Here is a 26033-nt window from a genome sequence, read left to right as displayed (position 1 = left end):
CAAATTAAATTCATTTAATAATCAAATAAAACATTTGTCGGTTAAATTATATATTTTGAACATATTTCACCCACACCCGCTCAGAAATGAAGCTGAATCTTTATAACGTTGTACGCCAAATCCCAGCATGCACGGGTGCCGAACAAGGCGCATGCGCAGGAAGTCTTTTAGGAGCCGTGACCGTGAGGATGTTAGGTCTGTAACGTTGCATGTTAAATTGATATGAAATAAAACACCGCATATAATGTCATTATCAGGTTTACTTCAGTTTGTCGGACGCTCTTTGCAGCGTCTGGAGCTCCGTTTAGCGCAAGCAGCGGGTTTCGACAGCTTCGGTGAGTGCCTTTACTGTATGTCATGTGTTACACTAACCTTCACTCATATCACCTATTTAACAATTAAGCTTAATTTAATATCATTTATTTTTTTCCGACTGGCCATTCCTTTGTGATATTAAATATAGTGTTTGTTTTGAAAATAATTATCTCTGGTAAGTTAAGAGCTCGGGGAGACGCATGGCATGTTGTGTTTTTAAGGGGAAGTACTTTAGGTCAAATTGAATAAAAAGTCTCTTTAATCAGAATGAAATGTTGTAGCGTTAATATTTTTCTTGAGATATATTAACTTAACCTATATGGCTAATTAGGTAACATGTTATTAAAAATATATGGAACATGCATACAAAATGTGGATTGATAAGTAATAGTTTCTTTCATTTTACTTTCTAATCTAAAATATTTGTTTGTGTATGTGTATATATAGCACTTTTAATTCAAATTTATCTCTCTTATAAAAAATAATAATAATAGATTGTGATTGGGGTAAGTTATAGTTAAAATGCTACTGTGTGTTTAAAATAATTTTAGTAACTCGGTTTAAATATTATTTTATTATTCTATCACATTAATCTTTTCTTCAGGTCCAGCTCTGGCAGTAAATGGTCCCCAGATTCTTCCTCAATCCCATCACAGCAGTGATGAAGAAAACTCTGAGCCCAGTTTCTTGGACAGTATCTTTTGGATGGCAGCTCCTAAAAAGAGAAGAACCATTGAAATAAATCGTTGCAGAAGACGACACCCAAATAAACTGATAAAAGTCAAGGTAAGATCTCACTGGTTCACTGGTATAGCATGATATAAATTAAAAGAACTTTCAATGTTATACTGTGCTGTAGTAAACAGCAGTTTATCCTTGTTTTTCTTTTCTTTTTTCCAGTACAACATTGAGCCGTGTCCAGCGTGTGGCAACATGAAGCTGAAGCATACTCTGTGTGGATTTTGCTATGAAAAAGTCAGGAAGGAGACTGCAATGATACGAAAGCAAATCTCCGTCATGGAAGGTGGACCTCTCAACACTCCTGCTGTTGAGTCTGTTGTTTTGTATGAAAATGAAACGCCCTCTGAAGCAGATAAGGACAAGAGAATAGTAGAGCGCAACAGGAAACGTCCTTATTGGTTTAACATGTAACTGCTTTGAAATAAAGACTTTTGTTAAATGAAGATCACAGTTTCCCATTCATGAGATATTTTGTAATGCGCTTAGCATTTTAACTGATCAATTATAATTTTTTTATACCCTTTTGGCATTTAATAACAGTCATTGGCTCGGTCCATGTAATGTTTTAATTGAAAAATTAGTGACATGTCATTTTAATAGAAGTACATAGCTAGAGAGGATGTTGTCCACAGTACAATATAAAATGGTTTAAGATAAATAAATTTATTTGATTTTGATTAGGTCAATACTATCTTAAGTCATTATCATACACCTATCAGGGAGGGTTTTATGGTCAAATCTGGAAAAGGGTTGAAATAAAAGTTCAAAATAATTGTAAATATCAGGGTGATTGGGACCCCAACATGCAGCAGACTGGAAGATAATCAGTGGGTATCACAGTCACATGTTACAATTAATCTGTTTAATATCAAAACACCATTCTTATTTTAAATGATGATCATTTATGTACACAGTACATCATCGTAGATATGCACAAAAACAAATTACCTTAGTGTGTGTCCAAAAACAGTATAACAATAGCACCAAAAATCTGTCATTTTTAAAAATAAATTAAAGAACCTTATTATGCATGACAACAGCCAAAACTCAGAGATCGCAATGTAATTCAAAGAAGGTTTTAGAACTCTAAGTTAACCTCTTCTGCCCATCAGTCGAGTATCTGGAATCTCAACTGCGCCGCTCTCAGGACTATACCAAAGTCACTATAGTTTAGGGGTGTTCAAAATTCAGTAAAACTGCATTTCTACATTTTGTGTAAATGAAGATGCATCTATGAGCATTTAATAATTATATTAAAAATCAATTCATGTAAAGACAACTTATATTTCTATACAATGCATTTAATATGTATATTTAAATAATAAACGTATCCAACTCCCCTATTAGATAGTAAATTGACTGCTGGATGTTTTTAATGTAATTACATGATAGTTCAAACTGTCTGGGAGATCTCATGCAAAAGACTTCAGATTGTTCAAGGTAAGCAAAGAAACAAAACACGTTTTAACAGCAAATGATAACAGATCTGTATAGTCTGTTGTTAAATAAGTGTGTTTCAGTTTAAATGCACCTGTTGGAGAAATGTGCTTTTATATAAAATTATATATATATATATATATTCTGGAAATAAACACCCAGAAGGCAAAGGAGATCATTGTGGACTTCACATGGACTAGGAGTCATGCACACACACCCATCTACATCAACGGAGCTGCGGTGGAGCGTGTGTCGAGTTTCAAGTTCCTTGGCATCTACATCTCTGATGACCTCACTTGGTCCCATAACACCTCCACCCTGGTCAAAAAGGCACAGCATCGTCTTTACTTCTTACGGAGCCTTAAGAAAGTTCACCTGAGTCCCAGGATCCTTGTGGTGTTCTACTTCTGTACCATTGAGAGCATACTCACGAACTGCATCTCAGTATGGTAGAGCAATTGTTGCCCATCTGACCGCAAAGCACTCCAGCGGTTGGTGAAAACTGCTCAACGGATCACCGGTACCCAGTTAACTTCCATCGAGAACATTTATCATAAGGGCTGCCTGGGCATGGGCAAGAAACATCATCAAGGATGCCTCTCTTCCTAACCATAGACTTTTCACCCTCCTTCCATCCGGCAGGCGTTACAGGAGCCTACGCTCTCGCACTAGCAGGCTCAGGAGAGCTTCTTCCCCGAGGCTGTGACACTTCTGAACTCCACACCACTAATCTAACCTGCACTGGTCACAGTATACTTTACAAACATGTATTTGCACTACTCATTTTTTGCACAGGCTGCACATTGTTAAAGCTATTACACTATAAACTGTCTAAAGTTGTTACTGTACAAAGCACAGTAAACTATTTCTATAAAAATATTGCACCACTGTTATTTTGAAAAAGCCAGTTTGGCCTATTAAATACCAAATAAACATCTTGTTTATGTATACTTCTTTCTTGTTTGTTGCTTAAAGATAAAAAAATGAATTTAAAAAATCAGAAATCGGTATCTGAATCGGCCAGTTTGCTTTTAAAAAATCGGAATCGGCCATGAACAATCATGATTGTGCATCCCTAATTTTCAGTCTAAACATGGTTCATAACTAATATGTACCACAAAAATAAAAATGAGGTTACTGACATGAAAGAATATATCACAGTTTGATCGACTCAAGTTTTTATTGTTTTCCATAGTTTCATTAATACATATAAATGAGATTTACAGTTTATTTATAGCATTTATTTCCAAGAACTAAATGTTTTGAATAGATATTGATGATTGTCCATCAGAGATGTCTGCCCTGCAGTTCATTTTAAACCTACTGAGAAATACATCAGCAGCTCCTTTATAATCAAATATAGGTTACAATTAAAAATCTAATTTCATTTGGACTCAATTCTTTTAAAATATTCAGGTTTAAGACCATTGCTTAGGATGATTTTGATGAATAATGTTGTTGTGTTAAAAAACACACCAAGTGGCATTTATTGTAAATAAATACAGAGAACAACAATGTTTCAAATGATAAAACATATGGTTAAATAGCATGACATTCATTTTATGCTTAACAATACTTTTTTATGGTATCTTCCTTTAATTCAATTTCTCTGGTAGTCTCAGCTGAAATTGTGAGCACGTAGGTCTCTTGAAGGCTTTGGTATTTAAGTGTGAGTGAGGTCACCCACCATACTTGTCATTGTATCCGTGTCCATGATGGCAGGCAGCTTTCATCAGCTCATCATTCTCGTCGCTGGAAGCCGAGTGTGTCTCGTGGGGGAGAGATGAGGCTGGACGCTCTGAAGTCTGGACTCCTGGGTTGGATTACCCTTGGCTTATGTTCGGTGATGGACGAGACCTCTCTCTTCTGAAGGCAAAGACCATTTAAACTAGTCTCAGAGTCCATGGCAGATTTTATTCCGGAGGGAGAGGGCTCCCGGGTGATGTCAGGCTGTGTGACATCTCTGGGCACAAATATTGGTATTGGAAGAATGTTTTTGTAAGGTAAATTATATTGCTGCAGTGGCTCCCCCTCTCTCCCCATGTGAATGGTTTGGTTTAGGAAGCGTCTGACTGTGAAATGAACCACCTGCTTGCTTTCATAGCTCTCCTTTCTCACTGAATCCTTCTCGACACATGTCCTCCTGTGAAGCAGGACTTGTACAAGTTAGTAAAGTAAATGATATATTTATTTAATGCATAAAATGTATCAAAAGTGACAAAAGTATTGTAATTTTTTTTGTAATATTGTTTTTCTTTTGAACTTTCTAACTGCCAAAGAATCCTGAAAAAAAAAGAAATATATATATATACATGTAATCAGCGTATTTGAATTATTTATGAAGGACCATGTGACACTATACTATGTGTAATGATGCTGAAAACCAGTTATATTAAATTGCAATATTATTTCACAATGTTACTGTTTTTACAGTATTTTACAGTATTTGTATAAATTAAAAGCATCCTTAGTGAACAATAAATAAATACATTGTATATATATATATATATATATATATATATATAATTTTAAAAATCTGATTTAAAATAAGGGTTTTTATGATTTTTAATTAGTTTCATCAATTTGCATTAAAAGGTAAAGTGAGTGTACTAAAATAATATCTAACCCAAAAATTACAATTCTGTTTTTGTCCTCATTTTTTATAATAAACAAACAAACAAAAAATGCGCTATAGTCCATAAAACTTATGCACAATATTCTAATGCACAATATTCTAAATCTTCTCTAGCCATACGATAACATTGTGTGATGAACAGACAGGAAATGCACCATCACTCCAGGGTTGATGTGATGTACCACTTTGAAAATACAGACTGCATGAGAGCTGCATCAGAGGGGAAAATATTAAATGAATAAACACATTTAGTCTGTATGATTTTGGAAGGCTAAATGTATAACATGAGTGAAAATGACTATTTTATTATGATTTGACAATATTTTTGCCCCAGAGCTTGACAGTTATGATTACGATTAACTGCTATTAATTCTTCAGAGTTTATGATAACAGCATACAGGCTTGGAATAACATAAGGGCAAGTAAATATAAACATTTATAATTTGGGGGTGAATGATTCCTGCAAATACAACATACAGTAGGAAACAGAGATGCATACTTGTATTCTGGTCTTGTCTCCATCAGTAGGTCTAACCAGGTGGCCTCATATGATTCTCTGGCAATCTCGTCGGTCTCCTGGAAATCACTGTAGGAGTTCAGTAGATATGACCTGGGCTTTCTGCTCAGGCAATGCATCTCATCCAGCGAGCTGTCAAAGAATAGAAGCCAAATTAAAACTGGATAAGAAAGTTATCAGTCAGATCTTCTGATAAAGGCTGCTTCTTCCCTCCTGAGTGTTCCTGTGTCTTATAAATAGGGTTGGTTTCTATTTTTACACTCTGCTATCAACCCCACAGGAGTCTCTTCAGATTGGTGTAGTTTGACGAGGTGGGAAAATGACTAATCCCACGACCATTTAACTGACATGCAAGACTAACAGCTTTACCAGGAAATCAACAGGGTCAAAGAACACATCTGATCTCAGATTTCCTGTTGTATGTAAGTCAAAACATCATGACTATTGCTGACAGAAACAAAACTAGATGCTGACTGGTGACATGCCCTAAAAATGTTAAGTTAAATGCAATATACATTTTATGTGTGGTATGGTATGTACAGCTAAAAGCAAAGTTATCATTAAAAGTAAATACATAGCATCCACAATGTTCTGAAAAGATAAAAATAGAAAAAGGTTCAGATATCTCTTTGACACTCATCTCATGTTTAAGCGTCCTTGTTGTCTCTCTCGATTGTCAACACCTGTGCAAAAACCGCACACCATTGTTAAGTCATACATTGTGTGGCATTCAGAGCAGTGTGTCAAACTCAAACCATTCTGTCTGATTGATGTTCTGTAGGTGTTATGTATAGTATAGTGCATCACTCAGCAGTCACAGTTCTTTCTCGAGTTTAATGATGAAAGAAGCCTCTCTTAGACTTGGAGATTCCTGCAGGACAATTATAAAATTTGGCCTCGACGTGCATCAACCAGTCATACAAGATTAAGCAGCTGTGTGTATTGTGTGTGTGTGTGTGTGTGTGTGTGTGGGTGGGTGTGTTTGTGACTTTGGAGCTCTCTACAGTTACGTTCGTGGAATTCACTGTTGTAAATATTACTCTAACTACAGTGGATACAGGTGGATTTGTTGCTACCGTAAACCAAATCGACTGTTTCTCGAATTTCATACCAAATCATAAAAATAAATAAATAAAACTTACATGTAGTTTCAACCAAACTGATAAAAATGAAAGCAGGTCCCAATGACACCCATCAAGAAATTGTCCATGTCATATTTCACATCAAAATCAAAAGAGTTGCTATTAACCAAATATTTTTAATATGTGTTTAATGGAATATTTTTTTTTACCAAATAAAAGCCAATATCATTGATAATGAAGCCTCTATTAAGTAATTTCCACCAAATTGCTGGGGATAAAATGGGTAATTATAAAAAAATAAATGAAAAAACAAATAAATAATAATTCAATAAATGCTTTATATCCATTTGTTAATTTGTATTAAAATATACCTTTTTCTGCAATCTGGAAGTAAATACTGTCATTTATCTATAATCTCCAGTGTTCTTTTTAAAAAGTAAAACTGAGAAGAATAAACATACACAAATCCATCACAAGTAAAACATCCAACAAATGTATTAACATAATGAGAATCTGGAGGTAAAATGTTCATAATTCTAATGGAATAATATCACAACGCTCAAAAAAATAAACAAACAAATAAACACTATAAATACATAAATAAATATTCACCCAAGTTTATCTGTAATTGTGCTGTGTGTGTTGTTATTTTATTACAGTGTTCAGGTGGTTTAGCAGCTGACATAGCATATCTCACAAGACAGATACGAGAATCTGAATGACTTTAATTTACTATATTTAATAAAATAACTTAATAATGATTACTAAAACACCAAAATAAGAATTAGTAACACTGATTCAAACAGTGTTGAGGCCACATTTAATCTGGTTCGTCCCTGAACTTGACAGAGACATTAGGCAATTACATGCAGTTTCAGAGGACTGCGATGATGACAACATCCTTTTAAAGCCTGGAGGAATGTGGACTGAGAAATGCCAGTGATGCACTGAACGCAAGGTGCAGCATCAGATTACTGTGGCCTGAGCCAAGCCAAAGCACTCGCCTGAACGCTTGCAGCCAGTTTCCCCTGTAACGAGATCCTTATGGCAACTGCAATACCTGCACAGCATGATGGATGAGAAATGACCTTCAAACACAAAGACACTCACACAGATCATCTTAGATCAAGCTATTCGAACATTGCATTGAGCATACCAAAGGTGTCTCTCATAAAGTCTCTCATAAAGTCACATGAAAAGTTTTTTGTCATGATTGCATGTCATTTTGGGAACCCATATTTTAGTATCTTTGATAACACTCCATTAGACTTGGATCTGAGGGTGAGGACTGGAGAGTAAATTGGTTGTAATGGAATATTATGGATAAATGAAAGTTAAGCCCGTGAAAAAGACTACAGCAATGGAAAGATATTATGTCATCTGCTGATGTCATATGTGAGCATGTTTCCTGTTATTAGTCGTCATATCTGCTTTAGTGAAAGCATATACCAGGAGGAAACAAATCATAACAGCTCCGGTATCTTTCTTATGTCAGGGTTTGAATATGTAGAGGTTGTAATATTTAGGTAACCTCACACCAGAACAGTTTGTCCCCTGTGTTGTCAATTTATCTCGGCACTAGAGGGTACTGTTGTACATGCTTGTTTATTATTAAATTAAAATGACTATATATATATATAAGCCTATAATATTACATGATAAAACATTTTATAGCTTCGCCATCTCCTGATACTGAACATAAACGCTCTCTAATGCATTTAATATAATTTAGAATTGGACACTGAAACAAGCATTATTACATCCCTGTTATGTTTCAAATGTAGTTTTTAGTTTCGAGAGTAAAGTAATTTTTATTATTATGATTATTATTATTTAAATTCCAAGCAAAATTTCCAAGACTCATCTGTGAAAGAGTTAACGTTAAACACCAGTAGGAGGAGAAAACAGGAAGTGGCCAAACCCTTCGTCCGATAACTTCACACAAATAGACACGCAATCTTATGTAACGTGACGGGAGTAAATCACTGCACCTCTTCGTGATCGAGGTGAATTGGCGGGAATCTTCAGCAGCATCTTCGTTATCAGATGCGCTTGTAATCATCACAGACTCCAGACACGAGTGCAGTGAAACGTGAGGTGAGTTTTTTTTACTGCGTCTCAAAACATAGCTACTGTACCACACCTACAGTAAATACCGAGCTATCTGAAGTCCTCAAATTTACGTTCCGATTTTGGGGTGCCTGTTATGCCAAAAAAAATGCGGTCTAGGTAGGAAACACCTTAAGGCACTATCTGGTTTGAGCTGATTTTCTTGTAGTGTGTTTGCGTGACAATGAAGAATGTTAAATGTGTCTTTTATGCCTGACAGTAGCAGTACTAGAGTTACAGTAAAACTGTCATTTATTGACAGAATTGTTTGTTATTAACTAAGAAGCTCTACGGCGTCACATTGGAAAATTGACTTTTCCTCAATTGAATATAGTGTTGTGCATACTGCGCGGTAGATGCTGCTTATTACTTTTTACATGAGGATAAATCTGCTAGTGTCACATGGTTACAACGAGTAAATAGAGGTATGTTTGTGTAGTAAGTTTTTGTCAGTCTGATTAAGTGAATCAAGGAGACATTCAAATTTACGCATGTTTTCTCGTCATGTCGAACGCATTGCATTGTGGGCTGTCTAACATGCACATGAAGTACGCAGATTAAATCTTCCATAAAGATTCTAAACTGGGCATCCAATGGACTCTTAGAGTAACTATCCCATGAGGCCACAGGAGAGGAGTCATGCATTTACATCAACATTTACATTTATGCATGTGTTTATCCAAAGCGACTTTCAAAATGATAAACAAAAGCCATTCGTCAAGGAGCCAACAATATTTGATATATACAGTGCCAGGTTTAGTAACCTTCTAACTAGATTCTAAGATTCTAGTAGAGCAGCGTAAGTGATGCTGTGTCACATGACAATCTTAGCATGGCTGATGTAGTATGTCTAAATTGCATCCTTACTACACACAAGCATACTATGTAGAACACACTTCTTTAAAGACCACTTACTAAATTCCTTAATAAGTGTAGTACCTACTCATACATGATGCCGTTTGGGATGAAGCTCTAGTATTTATCAGTGTATTCTAGTTATATACTGCACATTTTTGTAAATTTTATAGATTTAGAAAATATACAGATGTTGTATAATATTATGTCACTTGCTCACAGACTTGCATGCATTATTCTTGTCTAGATAAAAGGCTAATAAAGATAATAAAGAATTAAATCAGAGTTTAAATCACCTGTCCTGTTTACTTTGGCCAAACGGTGAAGTCTAAAAAAAGACAAATAACTGAATAGTTATTTACTAAAATGACTATAGAGTTGTATTATTTTTGTTTCCTCGTTTGGCAAGATTTCACTGCATCCTTATATTAATCATTGTTTCCAAAGCCATGTGATTCACTTCCCTGGGCTCAAAACCAAAGTATATGCAAATAATGCTCACTGCTGAGAACTGCCAGAGAGCTCAATTTAGTGACACACTTTATGAGGTGCGGCCAAAATGTGTTTTCAGACTGATCAATAGAGATCCAGGACCTTAATCATACTCCTACTAGACATTTTTCAGCACATTTCCTGATACTCTTTGTTTCTGATCCTTTATTCTTTGGTTTGGGATTTGGTGCCTAAAAGAAAAAAAAAGGCCTGTTTTTGCTTTTTCAATTCTTTATACAAAAACACACACATACGCATGTACTGAGACTGATTCAGCACATTTCCTAATACCATTTCTTCCTAAATCTTAATTCTTGTTCGGTCACAAGGGGTGAAACTCCAAAAACAGTGCAAGCTCTCGGTCAAAAGTACAATGACATGGCAGGAAAAAAATTGCAAGTGTCAGTGGACGTCACGCGTGTCTTACCAATCGATACAGACTGGATAGACAGTGGACATTTAGGGCAGTGATGTTATGCACATTGATCGTGACAGAGGAGACAAATCTGTCATGGATAAATATGTCACCGTTCTCTCTATTTTTCTGACCTGTCGAGGCAGGCGGGGCCCTCTAATCTAGCTTTATCCTGGATTATGTTATTATGACTTCTTCCCGTTTGGGATTGGGTCGTCATGCGGGACGGGAATGTTGACTGGAAGACTTCATAAAGCTGGGAGTTCATTCTAGGTAGAAGATCTCTTGTTCCTCCGGAACGACTTGTTCGGTGTTCCATTAAGAGAGCAGGCTGAGCAGGTTTTGAGCTGGTGTACACAACACAAATGAGATTAGACAGACGGCTAATAACAGATCTTCCGACTAACAGTGAGTTACAGTCTTTATATGCTTCTGTATTGTCTGAGTGAGATTCTACTGAAACTGACTTCAGAAGAATGATTTCACATTTCTGCTAAAGAGCTTTCTTTTCATTATTACTCAATTGAACTGCATAATCTGCGTTTTGAAACCTTTCTGACGTTAGAACTCAAACGTTGCAATCCATCCACCTCAGCTTTGCTTGTTCCTCTCTTCAGAAGCATGGAGGACGGCACTCCACTATTTCTGAAGTTAACGGGCTAAACAACAAGAGGAGGCAGGCATGGAGACAGAAAAAGCCATGATCCACTGCAAACTCTGCCTGACTGACCGTCCTGAGCTGGAGACCAGCACACTGCAGTCCTGTAACTGTGTGTTTTGTGTGCAGGTAAGAGCATTGCTGAATAAAAATCTTTAAACGGAAGTGTGTTGTTATGCAGCAGAATATGTAGTTGCTATTACATGTGCAAGTATCAGTAATATAGGAAAATCACGTTCACAAACATCGCTCCATAAGCAGGTTTTTATCTGTGGTCTGGTTCATGCAGTAAACAAAGTACAATAGTGTTCAGTCTCGCCAAGCGGGGGATATTTTCTTTCACATGCCATTTAAGATTAGCCAAATCTAGGCTTTCTCAGAAACAAATATTGTGGGTCAGACTTTCAAATCATTTGACATTTAATGGTTTTTAAGCTGAAGTGTGGCATATTTAAGTGGCATATTTAACTTCCATTCAACAATTGCTTCCCCTGAAAGGCATAAATATTAATAATAATCTATCAAAACAATGTTTGGCTAATTCTGAACATTGATTAACCTGACTAGGGATATAATACTTAATGAAAACTAAACCGTTTATTTTTATTCAGCTAGTAGCCAAGGCATAATTTTTTTCAACTTGATGAACTAACATAACTAAAACCAAAACTGAAACGAATAATAAAAACTATATATATATACACATTCTTAAAACAGCCCACAATAACTAATAAAAATGGCAAAAACAAAATGGAAAATATTACAAAAAGTATAATAGTATCAGACCGACTGTACAAAAGTCACAGCTGTGTTGTGTTTGCAGTGTTTAAGGCAGTATGTCCAGCTGGCTATTCGGGACGGCGCAGGCAGTGCCATCAGCTGCCCTGATCCGGCCTGCAAGAACACCGGAACCCTGCTGGACTCTGAGGTACTTCTGTCTATCTCGCTCTCAGTTATTAAAAACAGTTTCCAGTTTCACAGTTTATGATAAAAATAATGAAACTTGCATTTAAATGTTCAAAGATTTGAGAGTCAAAACTGTTCAGTCTTAGTTCACCAAGGCAGCATTTATTTGATCAGAAATACAGATCAAACAGTATTTTTTTTTTTTTAAATTGCTACAATGTTTTAATGTAAATGATCCCTTTGATGTCAAATCTGAATTTTTTTCTAGCATCATTACTCCAGTCTTCAGTCACACGATCCTTCAGAAATCATTCTAATATGCCGATTTGCTGCTCAAGAAACATTTTCTGTTGAAAACAGTTGAGCTGCTTAATATTTTGTAGAAACTGTGATTTTTCAGGACAGCATGTATTTGAAACATTTTTTTTATTAAATTAACTCAACCTTGCTGAACAAAAGTATTAATTTCTTAAAAGGCCCCAGTCTTTTAAACAGTAGTGTCAATTAACCGAGTTTGGTAGTTGACTCACAACAGCAAACGCCTAGTAACCACTCAGAACACCCTAGCAACAAAATTAGCCTTAACCTTAGCAACTACATGACAAAGCCATGGCAAATGAAAATAGATCTAAAGTGAACTCAAACGGCTTTGATTAAATTTGTCCGGGCTAGTTTAGTCTAAATGTTCATTTTGCTTTTGGTTGCCACAGCAAGAACACAATAGCTTAATTCATCATAAATGTTTCCACACGTCTGAGTATTATTTTCCCCTCATGATCTCCACCAACCTGTTTTGTGAACTAATGCATCATAAATTAAAGTACAGTGATATATAAAAATGCAAAACTGTCTAAATAGCACATTTTTGACCTCTTTTGTGTTATTTCAGTCTTTTTCTTGTGTTATATTTAATACAATCATTTCTATTTATTTACTATAGATGTTCATAAGCAGGATCTCTTCACACAATTGAACAGCTGACTGTATATTATGTCTAACATATTCATGTGCAGTTCTGTAGCTCAAACGTGACATGTTCAAACATGACCTGAATTAAAATTCATATCCTTCTTTGTACAGCTCGCCTTGTTTGCTCCCAGCGATCAGGTTGAGCTCTATCAGCGGCTCCGGTTTGAAAGAGGTACGTGTTGTCCATGTTCGTATGCATGCATTTATGTGCTGCTTTCCATAATCACTCTTGAAGGACAGTGTTACTGTAACAATCTCTGGAAATCCTAGAGGGACTATGATAGACAGGAACAACAGTTCTAGATAAGCAATGTGAGTTATAAAGAAGCATCATTTTTTGCTTACTAGACTATTTATGTCAGTTATTACTGATCTTAGTGATATATTGTGTTGTTTAAATATAGCTTTTGAAAATCAATCCAAACTGAGTTAGGAGGAAAATAAGATCTCTTAGACTATGATCTGTAGTGTGAAACATGCCGTTTTTCTTTTTTTTTTAGAGTGTGAAAATGGATTTGAAATCAATATTCAATCAAAAAACATTTTCCTCAGTTTCAGTGTTGGCATAGTTTTGTAGGACAGTAGTGACAGTATTTGCACCACAGAAGCAGCTTCTTGACACATTAACTTGGAACAACTTGATACCCTGGTAATTTAATGTAAGACACTAAAAACGTACACTGAAATTTCTTATTCTTATTATTAAAAAAATATATAATTATAAAATAAAATATCTTTGGATTGTGGGATATCACAGCAAGATAAAAAAAAAACAGATTAAGTCATCTTACACTCTTACTATGTCCATCTATACAGTACTGTCTGCAAATGCAAATATTTAGAAGTTTCGGACACATAAATGAGCTTATGGTCAATAGTTTTAGATTTTGGAATCGGCAAAGGTTTTATCCTAGGTCTCAAGTATGAGTGTGCTGCTGGTTGCTGGTTTGTGTCTGCCAGGGTCCAGCTCAGCGTTTATAGAAGTGTAAACAATGAGCTTATTCAGACGGCGAGCTGTGGGATTTTCTTCTTCCACTGCCTCTCTCTGCATCTGAGCTGCCTTCCGAATGCTAGGAATCGTCTAGACTGTCTGTGGTGTCAGAGTAAATTGTGGTCTTCCTGATATTGCAAGAACGTCCCGGATTGTGACTAACAGTAAACCTCAATGAGAAGTTGTCAGTGAGGAAGGGAATTTTGCAAGCAAGTGAATTGGCTTTGCCACATCTCCTTTTTTTTTGGCTTTGAATGATTTTTTTCTCTCTTTCAGGAGTTCAGTTAGACCCTAGTAAGGCTTGGTGTCCCATGCTGGACTGTCAGGCCGTGTGCAGTCTGACGCCCGGAACTGAAGGCAAACCACTTCCTGTGCCCTGCCCCGCGTGCCGTGCCGTCTTCTGCTGCGGCTGCAGAAGCCCTTGGATAGATGGTCACTCCTGCTCCCAGCACCAGCCTCTGATGGCACCATCAGCAGACAGGTCAGTGTGATCGATTTACCACTGAACCAACAACTGTTCATCATTGACTTCCATAACACAGCCCTGTAGACGTGCTCTATGTGTCATCTCTGCAGTGCACTGAGCAGCGCTGATACTGATGCAGCCATTAAACAGTGTCCAATGTGTGGCGTCTATATAGAGCGCAATCAGGGCTGCGCGCAGATGCTCTGCAAGAGCTGCAAACACACGTTCTGCTGGTACTGCCTACAGAATCTGGATGTAAGTGACTCTAGGAGTTTACAAATGCATTACAGATTTTTGACACTAAGACAATACAAATACCATGGTATTATAAAAGTATCACAGTACCACATTAATGTATTGTGTAATTTAACCGTGATATTAAAAGCAATACACATTGCATGTACTATGGGCACACCTTGATTTTTGGACATGCATATAATAATAATAATAATAATAATAATAGTTATTATTACAGTAATTTAAAATTAAAAACAATTTAAAATTAATAAAATTAAGGGTATCTGTTATATGAATAATAATAATAATAATAATAATAGATAAATATTTCATTAAATATTTTATTTAAATACAATTTTATATATTAATAGTAATAATAATAACCATAACATTTTTGTTTTCTATTAATTAAATTTTAATATATATCTTTTTTATTAATTGTAATATTTGTAATTTTTTTTTACTAATAATAACTTTCAATTCAATATTAATAATAATAATATTACATCATGTAAAATGAAAATCATTTATTATTGAAAATGAAAATTAATAAAATATACGTATTTACTGATAATAATATGAATAATGAAATCTTAACATATTTAAATATTTAATTACATATCAATAATAATATAACAAATAAATTACATTTTTATATAATATTTTTTTTCAATAGTAATAAATACATTATTATTATTATTATTATTATTATTATAAAAGTAATTTAAAATGAAAACATTATTATTAGTGCTGGGCAATGATTTTTATTTTATTTTTTGTTGCGATTAATGGCATGATTGTCTAGGATTAATGCCAATTAATCACATTTGACTAGCCTGATCGCTCTGTTTAACAGTCCCTGGCTCGATTGGAAAAGGTGGGCAAGTGAGCGTTTCAGTTATGTATAGATCAGTGAGTATGAGTGCTAACCGCTCCAGAAGCACAGATCTTCTGATATGTGATGCATGATTGCATGAAGAGCGTCCCATACGACTCAAAATAATAAACCACAAAGTTAACAAAACAGTGCACTGCACTGTGCTGAGCAAGCACTTCTCTGCCTTCTTCACTTGCTATCAGAAACTTCCTGTTTCCCGTTTATTAAGTCGTGATTGATGCTTAGCCTAAATAATTTGATCGGGAACATCTCCTCCTGTGACCCATGATTTGTCTGTGTGTGTATTCAGAGCCAGTGAGCACCAGACTTATATAATAATAATAAAAAACTGCTTTAACGCGCAATAAAATAATTATCGGCATTAATCAATTAATGCATTAATGCAATAATATCGCATTAATTTGCCCATCCCTCATTATTATAAATAAAATTGTACATTTTTAAAATATTTAAAATATTTTAATAATAATAATAATAATAATATAACCAATTCGATTTCAATATAATAATACATTTCAATTTTAATAAAAATATATATATATATATGTGCCATTTATCATTTGTAAGCCTTTTTGGATAAATGTGTCTGCTAGATAAGTAAATGTAAATGTCCCTATGGTTACAGGGCGATATATTTCTGAGACATTATGATAAAGGACCATGCCGAAACAAGCTGGGGCACTCCAGAGCTTCCGTCATGTGGAACAGGACACAGGTTAGCTGGAATGCCAGTGCCCTCTTTTTCATTATGTCAGACATTTACCAATTTCCAAATGACTCTGGTGTCTAGTTTATAAAAAGCACCCATTTTTGCAGCTTTTCCTGTTGACTTTTTTTTTTAACAGCAAGATTAGACTGTTCCTATCATGACGTGAAATGAAAACTACTCTCATGCGGTGAGATCCCAGTTGAGTGTGTGTGTCTGTGATGTGTTCAGGTGGTCGGTATACTGGTGGGCGTCAGCATCATCGTGCTAGTGACATCACCACTGCTGCTGCTGGCCTCTCCCTGCATCCTGTGCTGCGTGTGCAAACCCTGCCAGGCCAAGAAGATCAAGAAAAAGAAGAAAGACAAGAAGCCATCAGATTCCACTGCATAGGAGAGCTCCTAATAATCAACGTGTAGCATCCTCCACGTGCCAATCCTCAAGTCTCGCGAGCCAGGTGCACAAGTGCCTCATTCTCAGTGCCTGGTAAATTCGGTGGATTTATATTGCCTTCAGGTGCATTATGGGAAAAGAATCTTGTTGTTTAGTGAATAAACAACATCTGTAAAGGAATGGCCCTTACTCCACTAAGCCAAAACATTTGTTTATGTGAGGTTATATTAAATATACTGTAGCAATTAATTCAACTCTTTTTATTTCTGTGTAGCCTTCTGGACCAAAGGCCCTGCTATTTTTTCTTATGTACTTTAATATGTAAATACTGTATTTATGAATCTGGGTACTGTCCTGTGCTCTTTTTACATTTGTTGATTTTTCTGCATTAAATATTTTATATCTTCATTACAATAAACTAAACAGCTGAGCAGTGAAAGTGGCCAGTTTCTGTGTGTTCTTATTCTAAAATGGTTAGAAAACAACAATTGTGTAACTTTAACATAAACATCTCAAGTTATTAAACATACACACACAAACATTGTCATATTTAACAATGCAGTTTTGAATTATTTTTGTTTCAGGGCATATACTCTAGTGAAAGAGCATGAAAAAGAAAGCATTTCTCAAACAGAAAACGGTTATTGTATTTTATTTCATACCCAGCCAGGAATATTTACACAAAAGTTTCTGCTTAAGTGAATATTCCTGCTTCTTTTGTTTTCATTTTTGTTTGTCTGCTTTCATTTCCATTTAAATAATGCCTTGTTTTTATATATGAGGTCTAGTTCCCTTTTTAAATGCCTCTTGAAGATGAGAAAATGTGGATACGATTGAAAACAGTGTGACAAGGCCTTTGAGAGTGTAGTCACTTAATTTTGAGTTCATGGCCTGTCTTTTCCTGTGGATTATCATTGTAGATATTTTAAAGCATTAATCTTAATTTTTCAGTATGACTAAGGGAAAAAGGGAAAATGTTAATAGTAAGAGTCAAGAAGAGTCTAATGAACATGTACAGTACTAAGAAAAAGGTACCACAGTTATTTTTCCATATTAGAATGTATTTACACTTCTTCTTTGAGTCTTTATTCAGATTTTAATTTTGTTCCGAGTTGGATTTAAACTGGAATGATCATTTATTTGCAACAAAAACATTTCAGGAATAGAGAGACACCGTGTGGTCAGAGGTTGAACTGGAGACTTTGATTTGTTTCTAATAAGAAAAATAAGAATTATATGAAGTATGATAAGTAGTAGGCTATTTGAGTTAGAGAGACATGAATTTTAAAGAACGCTGGATATTTTTAAAAAAATCCACTGGGTTTAACTAAATATTTGATTTAAGTATTTTTTTTTATTTTATTTAAAAAAAAATTATATAAAAAATAACAGTATGCTAATAACTTACCATTTAGCAAGTGAACATCTTGGCATACAAGTTAATCATTCAGTTAATCATACACATAACACTTTTTTATAATGAATGAAGGCACATCTAATGAAGCTTGCATATTAAGACGAAGCCAGATGCAAAGATTGTCAAATAATTTGCCTAGCTCTTTTTGCTGTTGTAATAAAATATATTTTAAATGTTTTTTTATATGCCGATTAATTTGAGCAGCACAAGAATGTCCCTCCTGCTGCAGAGCTGCTACGGCTTCCAAACATCCTCCGAGAACATTCAGTGTCGGTGAGTAATTATGATTGTGAGAGCATCTTGTTGACAACTCACTCGACTGTGAAGAAAACCAAATGAAAGGCCAAACTCATTCAAACACAGACGCTTGAGATGCACAACACAGCTGGCCAGCATCAAACATGATTACAGTCATTAGACGGGGGTGGAACTGTCCTTTGCAAGGAGTTTTAAATAAATACTGTGTTTGTGAAGTTTTTGGGGTATTTTTTTTTGAAAACATGTCCATGTAATTTCATCCTTAAAAAAATGAAGAAGAAAAAAAAAGATAATAAAGTCTATTTTAGAATAAACTGTAATTACTTTTAATGCATCCAGAGTTTTTGTGGTATTTAAAATTTTAGAATATATTCTTTAGAATATATTTGCTATATTCTCCTTTTAAATAATCATAAATTAAAGATAATACATACAACACAGTCATTAGCCAGGGGTGGAACTGTCCTTTGTCAGAAGTTTAAAATAAATACTGTGTTTGTGAAGTATAAAGAGCGAAAATTTCTTGAAAGCATATCCATATCATTTCATCCTTAAAAAAAATCATAAAAGATAATGAAGTCTATTTTACATTAAATTAAATGACTGTTATTACTTTTAATGCGTGCAGAGTTTTTGTTGTAGCCCATTTAAAATGTTATTCTTTTCAGTGTTGATTCTCTTTAGATTATATTTGCTGTATTCTCCATTTAAATAATCATAAATGAAAGATAATAAAACAAAATGTATACACAACTCTGCAAGGGTGACTAAGAAAGGCCTGCCTGTAAAACACTTCTTGTGAGGTAAAGGCTTTTTTCTTCATGACGTCATGTAATAAGCTCTTATTTTACATAGTGTCGTTTGTTTTTATTAGTTACGAGTTAAACTGAGATTTCTGGTCTTCCTTGTTCACTTCAGCATGTGATCTTGCATAGATTATGTATGCTAAGTAAAGAACATGATAATTTTTTTCTCGTTGATACCACAGTGGAAATTACACTATATATGCTTTTGCCAGAAATAATTAGGCTACTTTAGATAGGCTAAATGTTTAAATATTGGATTGTAGAAATAACTCCATTTTATATCATAATTCCATTATTTGCGTTTATTATATATAAATATTTTTTCTTCTCAAGTCATGGGCATAAATGTATTTTAGCAGTTTTTAATACAACGTGCACTTTTAAGACGCTCGTAACATCTGCCAAACGCAACCTCTCTGTGACATCACATCACACTGCAGTCCATTCGCCAACCAGCAGCCTTGGATTGGCCAATGGCCAGATAGCGTGAGCTCTGCTCACCGAACACGCGAATCTTATTGGTTCGTTCTAAACAGAGGAGGCGGGACGCTGCGGTCTACAAACTGCAAGAGGATCCGCGCCCTCATTATCATAAATTATTCAGCATCACCTAGAAGCATCGAACCAACCCGAGTGGACGCATGTGCTGGATATTATACTTACTTTTATTTATGGTTATTTATAAGTGCGTTTTCAGTGACATAAATTATAAATATTTTTTAAATATTTTTTTTTTCTCCCACAGTTTTTGTATGGAAAAACAACTCTAAAATCTATTTTCTGATCACCTGTGCGTGCCATTTGAGACTGTTATTGACATTTTTTTGTTTCGTTATTTAAATTGATTTTCAACATGTGGACCTTTCTTGGAATCGCAAGTTTCACATATATCTATAAGAAATGCGATGCCCTGGTGAGTAACGCGTCCAGAGAGCTGCTGGTGGCCGCGGTGCTGTGCGTGTCTGTGGGACTGATGATCACCTGTCTCGGCTTTCGTGGACAGACGCTCAAAGTGCCTCAGTTTCTCCGGATACCTCTCAAACTCTTGACTACATTCCCTCCGACCAAAAAGCTCTTCTCCAAGTGCAGTACAGACAGTTGTAGTCGCACTTCTAAGAAGGTGAGATAGTGTTTTTGATCATACGTGGTCTTTGTGTTTTTATAATTGTGAATTAATTTCCATGAAATCTATTTCAAGCTATTAATATTATTGGAAATATATCACCACTAAAAACTTGTCACTACTCAGAGTTATGGAACAAAAAATCGAAACAACAGGATGTGGATTGTGCAATCTTTTTTTCTCAGATTGATTTGTTTGTTTATTGGGTAAATGAGAAACCTATAAGGCCTACATATTGTTTTATTTATTCGAACACAAAACCCCCGTACATTTATTACATTATAATACAAGCTACATCAAGAGGCTCACAGAGAACATATGTAGCCTAAAAAAGTGTTACATTTTTCATTAAGTGTTGTCTGCATTTCTGAGATACTTTTAAATTAAACTTTAATGTTTTTCATTTCCTGCCTTCATTTAAACATTTAGTAAATGTAATTTTATTAGTTGTATTATGGTTTAAGTTGTAGTTAACTAAAATAACCATGATATAAATCATAAAAAAAAGAAAATCATAAAAATTCATAATAACCATATTGTAAATCATAAGTTTTTTTTTCAACATTAAATATTATTTCATTTTTGATCACCTGGCTGTCACCAAAATAAACCTGTCAAATTGTTATATATTATACTTAAAGAACAAAAGAAATGTATAATACTCACTTTTCTATCTTTACTCTTTCTAACTAGAGAGATGTAAAGCGAAAGAGGGCGACAGACAGTCAGTCCGGTCAGGCAGAGGATCCAGAGGTCATCATAGTGGGTGCTGGTGTACTGGGGTCAGCCATGGCTGCCGTTCTGGCCCGGGACGGCAGGAGGGTCACAGTGGTGGAGAGGGACATGAAGGAACCAGATCGGATAGTGGGAGAACTTCTGCAGCCGGGAGGATATCGAGCACTCACAGAACTTGGCCTGGAGGGTACACATATCCCATTTACAGTCACACTTCTTCTGATCTTTCTATTAAATGCATGTTGTTCAAATCCTCTGTGCATATTTTCAGATATTTTCAAATATCGAATACATAAACTAAGCATAAAGTATTTTATTTCATAGATTATTATTGCTTTTAAGCATTGCATTTTATATTTACAAACTCAGAGTATTATTTTCATGTCTTTTTGTCTTCTCTCAGATGCTGTTGAAGGTCTTGATGCCCATGTGGTGAATGGTTATGTAATTCATGACCTGGAGACGCGATCGGAGGTGGAGATCCCGTACCCCCAGCAGGAGAACAGCATTCAAGGTGGACGTGCTTTCCATCACGGACGCTTCATCATGGGACTGCGTAGAGCTGCTCTTGCTGAGCCCAAGTAAATACCTGGCGCAGTTACTAATATACAAATGTCATCCTTATCAATAATGATGTGGTTCAGAAAAATTCTGATTCAAATTTGAAAGTGTTTAAACTTTGGACACTACCACTAAAGAAAATGTTTGACTGTAGATCTTATATATGGTGAGGATATACAGCACCTGCTGGTTTGGGCACATATTTTTCGGACTATAAGCCGCACCTGAGTATAAGTCGCATCAGTCCAAAAATACATCATTATGATGAGGGAAAAAACATATATATAAGTCGCACTGGACTATAAGTCGCATTTATTTGGAACCAAGAACCAAGAGAAAACATTACCGTCTCCAGCCGCGAGAGGGTGCTCTATGGTCTCAGTGTAGACTACAGGAGAACTGAGCAGCATTAGAGCGCCCTCTCGCGGCTGTAGACGGTAATGTTTTCTGTTGGTTCATGTCAAATTAATTTTGATAAATAAGTCGCACCTGACTATAAGTCGCAGGACCAGCCAAACTACGAAAAAAACTGCGACTTATAGTCTGCAAAATACGGTATACATTTTTGTGGAGTCCTTGTGTCTCTGTATGGGCTTTTGTGAAGGACTTGGGGTTTAATATCATGTCATATTTGTACAGTGTGAAGTTTTTGGAGGGAACAGTGACAAGCCTTGAGGAAGAAGATGGTTGTGTGACAGGAATTAAGTACAGGGAGAAGGACTCGGGGATAATCAAGGTAGTGCACACTGATACTTGGTTGTAATATTTGTAGACGTGTGGTTATGATTGTAAATGGATCACAGGTATTTCGATTTACTCTGGCAGTCAGATTTTCCATGCTGCAGTTATACTCTTTCTCTTTCTCAGGAGGTCCATGCTCCCCTGACTGTAGTTGCTGACGGATGTTTCTCCAAGTTCCGTAAGAATCTGATTTCTGGGAAAGCTAAAGTGTCTTCTCATTTTGTTGGATGCATTATGAAGGTAAATATTAGGGTGACAATTGCATATCTCTGTTAAAAATTCTTAAAAGGTTATTTTCAGCAATGCCATAGAAGAACCATTGTTGGTTTTACAAAGAGTCAATAGTTCTTTAAAGAACAGTTGCTTTCTTACCTTTTTATAATATGAAGAACCTTCAGATGTTAAAAGTTTTTTATAGAACCATTAGACTAAAAAGGTTCTTCTATGGCAACATGAAGAGTCTAACACAGTGGTTGATTGTGTTATGATGCTCTCTTCCAGGACTCTCCTCAGTTCAAGCCCAATCATGCAGAGCTGGTTCTAGCTGATCCCAGTCCAGTGCTGATCTATCAGATCTCCTCCAATGAAACTCGGGTTCTGGTGGACATCAGAGGAGAGATGCCTCGAGACCTTATGCGGTACATGTCGGAAAAAATCCATCCACAACTACCTGGTAAAATGACCAAATTTCTAATACGAGTCCTTTTTTTTGTACCTCTTGTTTCAGTTTTAGTTCTTCACAGATCACAACAATAATCACAAATAACAGTTGCTCACAAATAAGTGTATTTTGCTTAAACAGAGCACTTAAAAGAGCCATTCATGTTGGCACTGCAGAATGATCGCTTGAGAACGATGCCTGCCAGCTTCCTGCCCCCCGCACCAGTCAATAAACACGGTAAGCCTCGTTTATTACTTACTTAACCCAAACTTTGGAATGGTAGTGTATCATGGATTTTTAAGCAGCAGAACGGTTTTCAACATCGATGATAATTACGTTTCCTGAGCAGCAAATTGATATTTTAGACTGATTTCTGAAAGATCACAGTAATGATGCTGAAAATTCAGCTTTGCATTACAGGAATAAATTACATTTTAAAATATATTAAAATAATTTACATTAGTAATAATATTTAACAATATTATTGCACCACTGATCAAATAAATCCAGTCTTGGTTAGCATTAGAAACGTAATTGTCAGATGTTGGAATAATTACGTTTTAAAGCATTAGAAATCTAAAATGTAGACGTTACATAAAAGTGGTGCAGTTCAAATTAAAAACAAGATGCACTGAGTGAAATGGTGCAGGTTTACGTGTAAAAACGACTGTGCTGCGATCACTGACCCACCTGTCTTCTTCATCAGGGGTTCTGCTGTTAGGCGATGCGTATAACATGCGTCATCCCCTGACCGGCGGCGGCATGAGTGTGGTGCTGAATGATGTCCGCATCTGGAGAGACCTGCTCAAGAACATGCCTGATCTCTATGACAATACAGCTGTGCTCCAGGTAACAAATACAGTTACAATAATCTGACAGTGTAAGTTAGGTACCTTTCTAGTGCCAGTAAATGTGATCCTTCCCATGCACATGAAATCAAAACAACATATTTAACATCAACCTTGTTGCAAAACATAGTTGCCTGCATACTATTAGTAGCATAAGATGCACACTAAAATATCTTTCTATTACTAAACAGAAAACTATTTTACCCAGTATTTGTGGTTTATTTATACATTTTCGCTTATTAGATTAGGCACTTGCAGTGTAATTGCAAATGTAAGCAGGCAGCAGAGAGTAAGGCAAGCTCAAAAGTTTTGGAACAGATTGCGTTGGATGAATGTTTAAATGCCACTGTGATCATCATAGCGGATCTGAGAAATGAAAAACTGTGCAGTGAAGACTGTTTTTGTTGTCAGGCAAAGAAGAAATTCCACTGGGAGCGTAAATCATCTCACTCGTTTGTGGTGAACGTCTTGGCTCAAGCTCTGTACGAGCTGTTTGCTGCGACCGACAGTAAGTGTCAAAACACATTCTTCAGTATTTCGGTTTCACGGTTTAAACGATCATAAAGTTCACAACTAGAGTAGCTTATTATATCTTAAACATCTGTTAATTTTCAGATTCACTGCAGCAGTTGAGAAAAGCCTGTTTCCATTATTTCAAGCTTGGCGGAGAATGCATCAGTGGGCCGATCGGCCTTCTGTCTGTGTGAGTATTAACAAAGAATCTGCCAAATCATTGGTTCTTGAAGATATCGGAGATAACTAATCTGTTTCTGTTTTCTCAGATTGTCACCGAAACCCTTTACTCTGATCGGTCACTTTTTCGCTGTGGCATTATATGCCATATACTTCAGCTTCAGATCTGAATCCTGGCTCACGATCCCACGAGCGCTGGTCAACAGCGCAGCCATCCTGTACAGAGCCTGTGCCGTCATGTTTCCTCTCATTTACTCCGAGTTACAGTACCTGATTTACTAGGAAGGAACTGAAAAACAAACTGATTTCTTCAGTCGGTGAACGTGACACATGTCAATGTTGGCAACATCTTTTTGGGAAGAAGGGATTCATGTCAGACATACTGCACAAGGAACGAGTCTGATGTGGAAAAGCATATGGTGTCTGATATTAATAGACCAAGAGCCTGCCTTATATTTTCATACAGTAAGCTAATGATGTAGTGAATTTTGCCTTACCCTGCAATAAAATGAGGGAAAATCCTGTGCTTTATTTATAATTCAATATGAAATAGCTTTTACAAACCATTTCTTATATTCTTATCTGTTTCAGAAGAGTATGCATTAAGGGAGTAAATCTGGTCAAAATTAAAATTTCAATGAATTAAAAACATGCATTTCTGAGTGCAAAATACGTTAATTCATCCATTTATAGTGGTTAAACCACTAGGCTGCTGGACTTTTGTGAAAACTGTGTAGATGTTTTAATTTGTTTCAGGAACTAAAGAAAATCAATGGGACTGCATCTCATTTGTTAGCTGAAGTAATTGTTTTCCTTTTCATGTATTGCTTTATTATAGTTTCAGAGTTTTTCAAAATTGTCCATTTGTTACGGTTTTCATGTGGGGCCTTCCATGATCATTTTTGCCTTTCTCTGTTGTTTAAAAACAGTTTTCAAGTCAACATTTAGTAAAAAAAAAAAAAAATTCTATGTGCAGTGAATATGGCATTCTGTGTAGAGTAAAATCATGTGGAAATTTACTGAAAGACGACAAAAGCTTTTAATGTGAGGTTTACTACTACTTCTTTTTACTACTTTTTGAGGTTAACTAATTCAGCCATGAGCTCGTGGTTCTGTGTTTCATAGCACTTTTGGCTCAGTGTAGCCACTATATGGACTGTTCTTTCAAATAATTTGTCCCTTTTGTATATTGATTCAAATGTGACCATGGAGCACAAAACTAGTCTTAAGTTGCTGGGGTATACTTGTAGCAATTGCCAAAAAAACATTGTATGGGTCAAAATTATATATTTTTATTTTATGCCAAAAATCATTAGGATATTAAGTAAAGATCATGTTCCATGAGGATGTTTTGTAAATTTGTTACTG

At 35.6% G+C, this 26033-nt stretch overlaps 4 protein-coding genes across 4 annotated transcripts; 3 read left to right on the top strand and 1 right to left on the bottom strand.

Annotated features, from left to right (window-relative positions):
* Nucleotides 1–138: 138 nt before the first annotated feature.
* Nucleotides 139–1499, top strand: mrpl32 (mitochondrial ribosomal protein L32). The gene is made up of 3 exons (XM_026283527.1): nt 139–335; nt 920–1101; nt 1216–1499. Exons 1-3 carry the CDS (start codon nt 245–247, stop codon nt 1465–1467), a joined length of 525 nt encoding a protein of 174 aa, XP_026139312.1. The 5' UTR covers nt 139–244; the 3' UTR covers nt 1468–1499.
* A 2463-nt stretch (nt 1500–3962) lies between these two features.
* On the bottom strand, nt 3963–5866 carry LOC113115852 (telethonin-like). Its single transcript, XM_026283520.1, has 2 exons — nt 5628–5866; nt 3963–4636 (listed from the first exon to the last, which is right to left on the bottom strand). The coding sequence occupies exons 1-2, from the start codon at nt 5762–5764 to the stop codon at nt 4234–4236; spliced, it is 540 nt and encodes a 179-aa protein (XP_026139305.1). The 5' UTR covers nt 5765–5866; the 3' UTR covers nt 3963–4233.
* A 5353-nt stretch (nt 5867–11219) lies between these two features.
* Nucleotides 11220–17263, top strand: LOC113115851 (E3 ubiquitin-protein ligase RNF144B). The gene is given in 8 exon segments (XM_074559957.1): nt 11220–11252; nt 11254–11385; nt 12080–12184; nt 13243–13303; nt 14399–14603; nt 14699–14843; nt 16349–16438; nt 16661–17263. Coding segments are annotated over 8 exon segments (933 nt in total). The 3' UTR covers nt 16823–17263.
* Nucleotides 17264–19914: 2651 nt separating this feature from the next.
* On the top strand, nt 19915–25446 carry sqlea (squalene epoxidase a). Its single transcript, XM_026283519.1, has 11 exons — nt 19915–20423; nt 21120–21348; nt 21565–21742; nt 22362–22458; nt 22590–22703; nt 22965–23136; nt 23266–23361; nt 23831–23973; nt 24384–24480; nt 24588–24675; nt 24755–25446. The coding sequence occupies exons 1-11, from the start codon at nt 20157–20159 to the stop codon at nt 24945–24947; spliced, it is 1674 nt and encodes a 557-aa protein (XP_026139304.1). The 5' UTR covers nt 19915–20156; the 3' UTR covers nt 24948–25446.
* Nucleotides 25447–26033: the final 587 nt, after the last annotated feature.

The sequence above is a fragment of the Carassius auratus genome, chromosome 16 (assembly GCF_003368295.1).
Source record: "Carassius auratus strain Wakin chromosome 16, ASM336829v1, whole genome shotgun sequence".
Classification (NCBI taxonomy): Eukaryota; Metazoa; Chordata; class Actinopteri; order Cypriniformes; family Cyprinidae; genus Carassius; species Carassius auratus.
The sequence above is the reverse complement of the archived record's forward strand: the minus strand, read 5'-3'. Positions and strand labels throughout refer to the sequence as shown.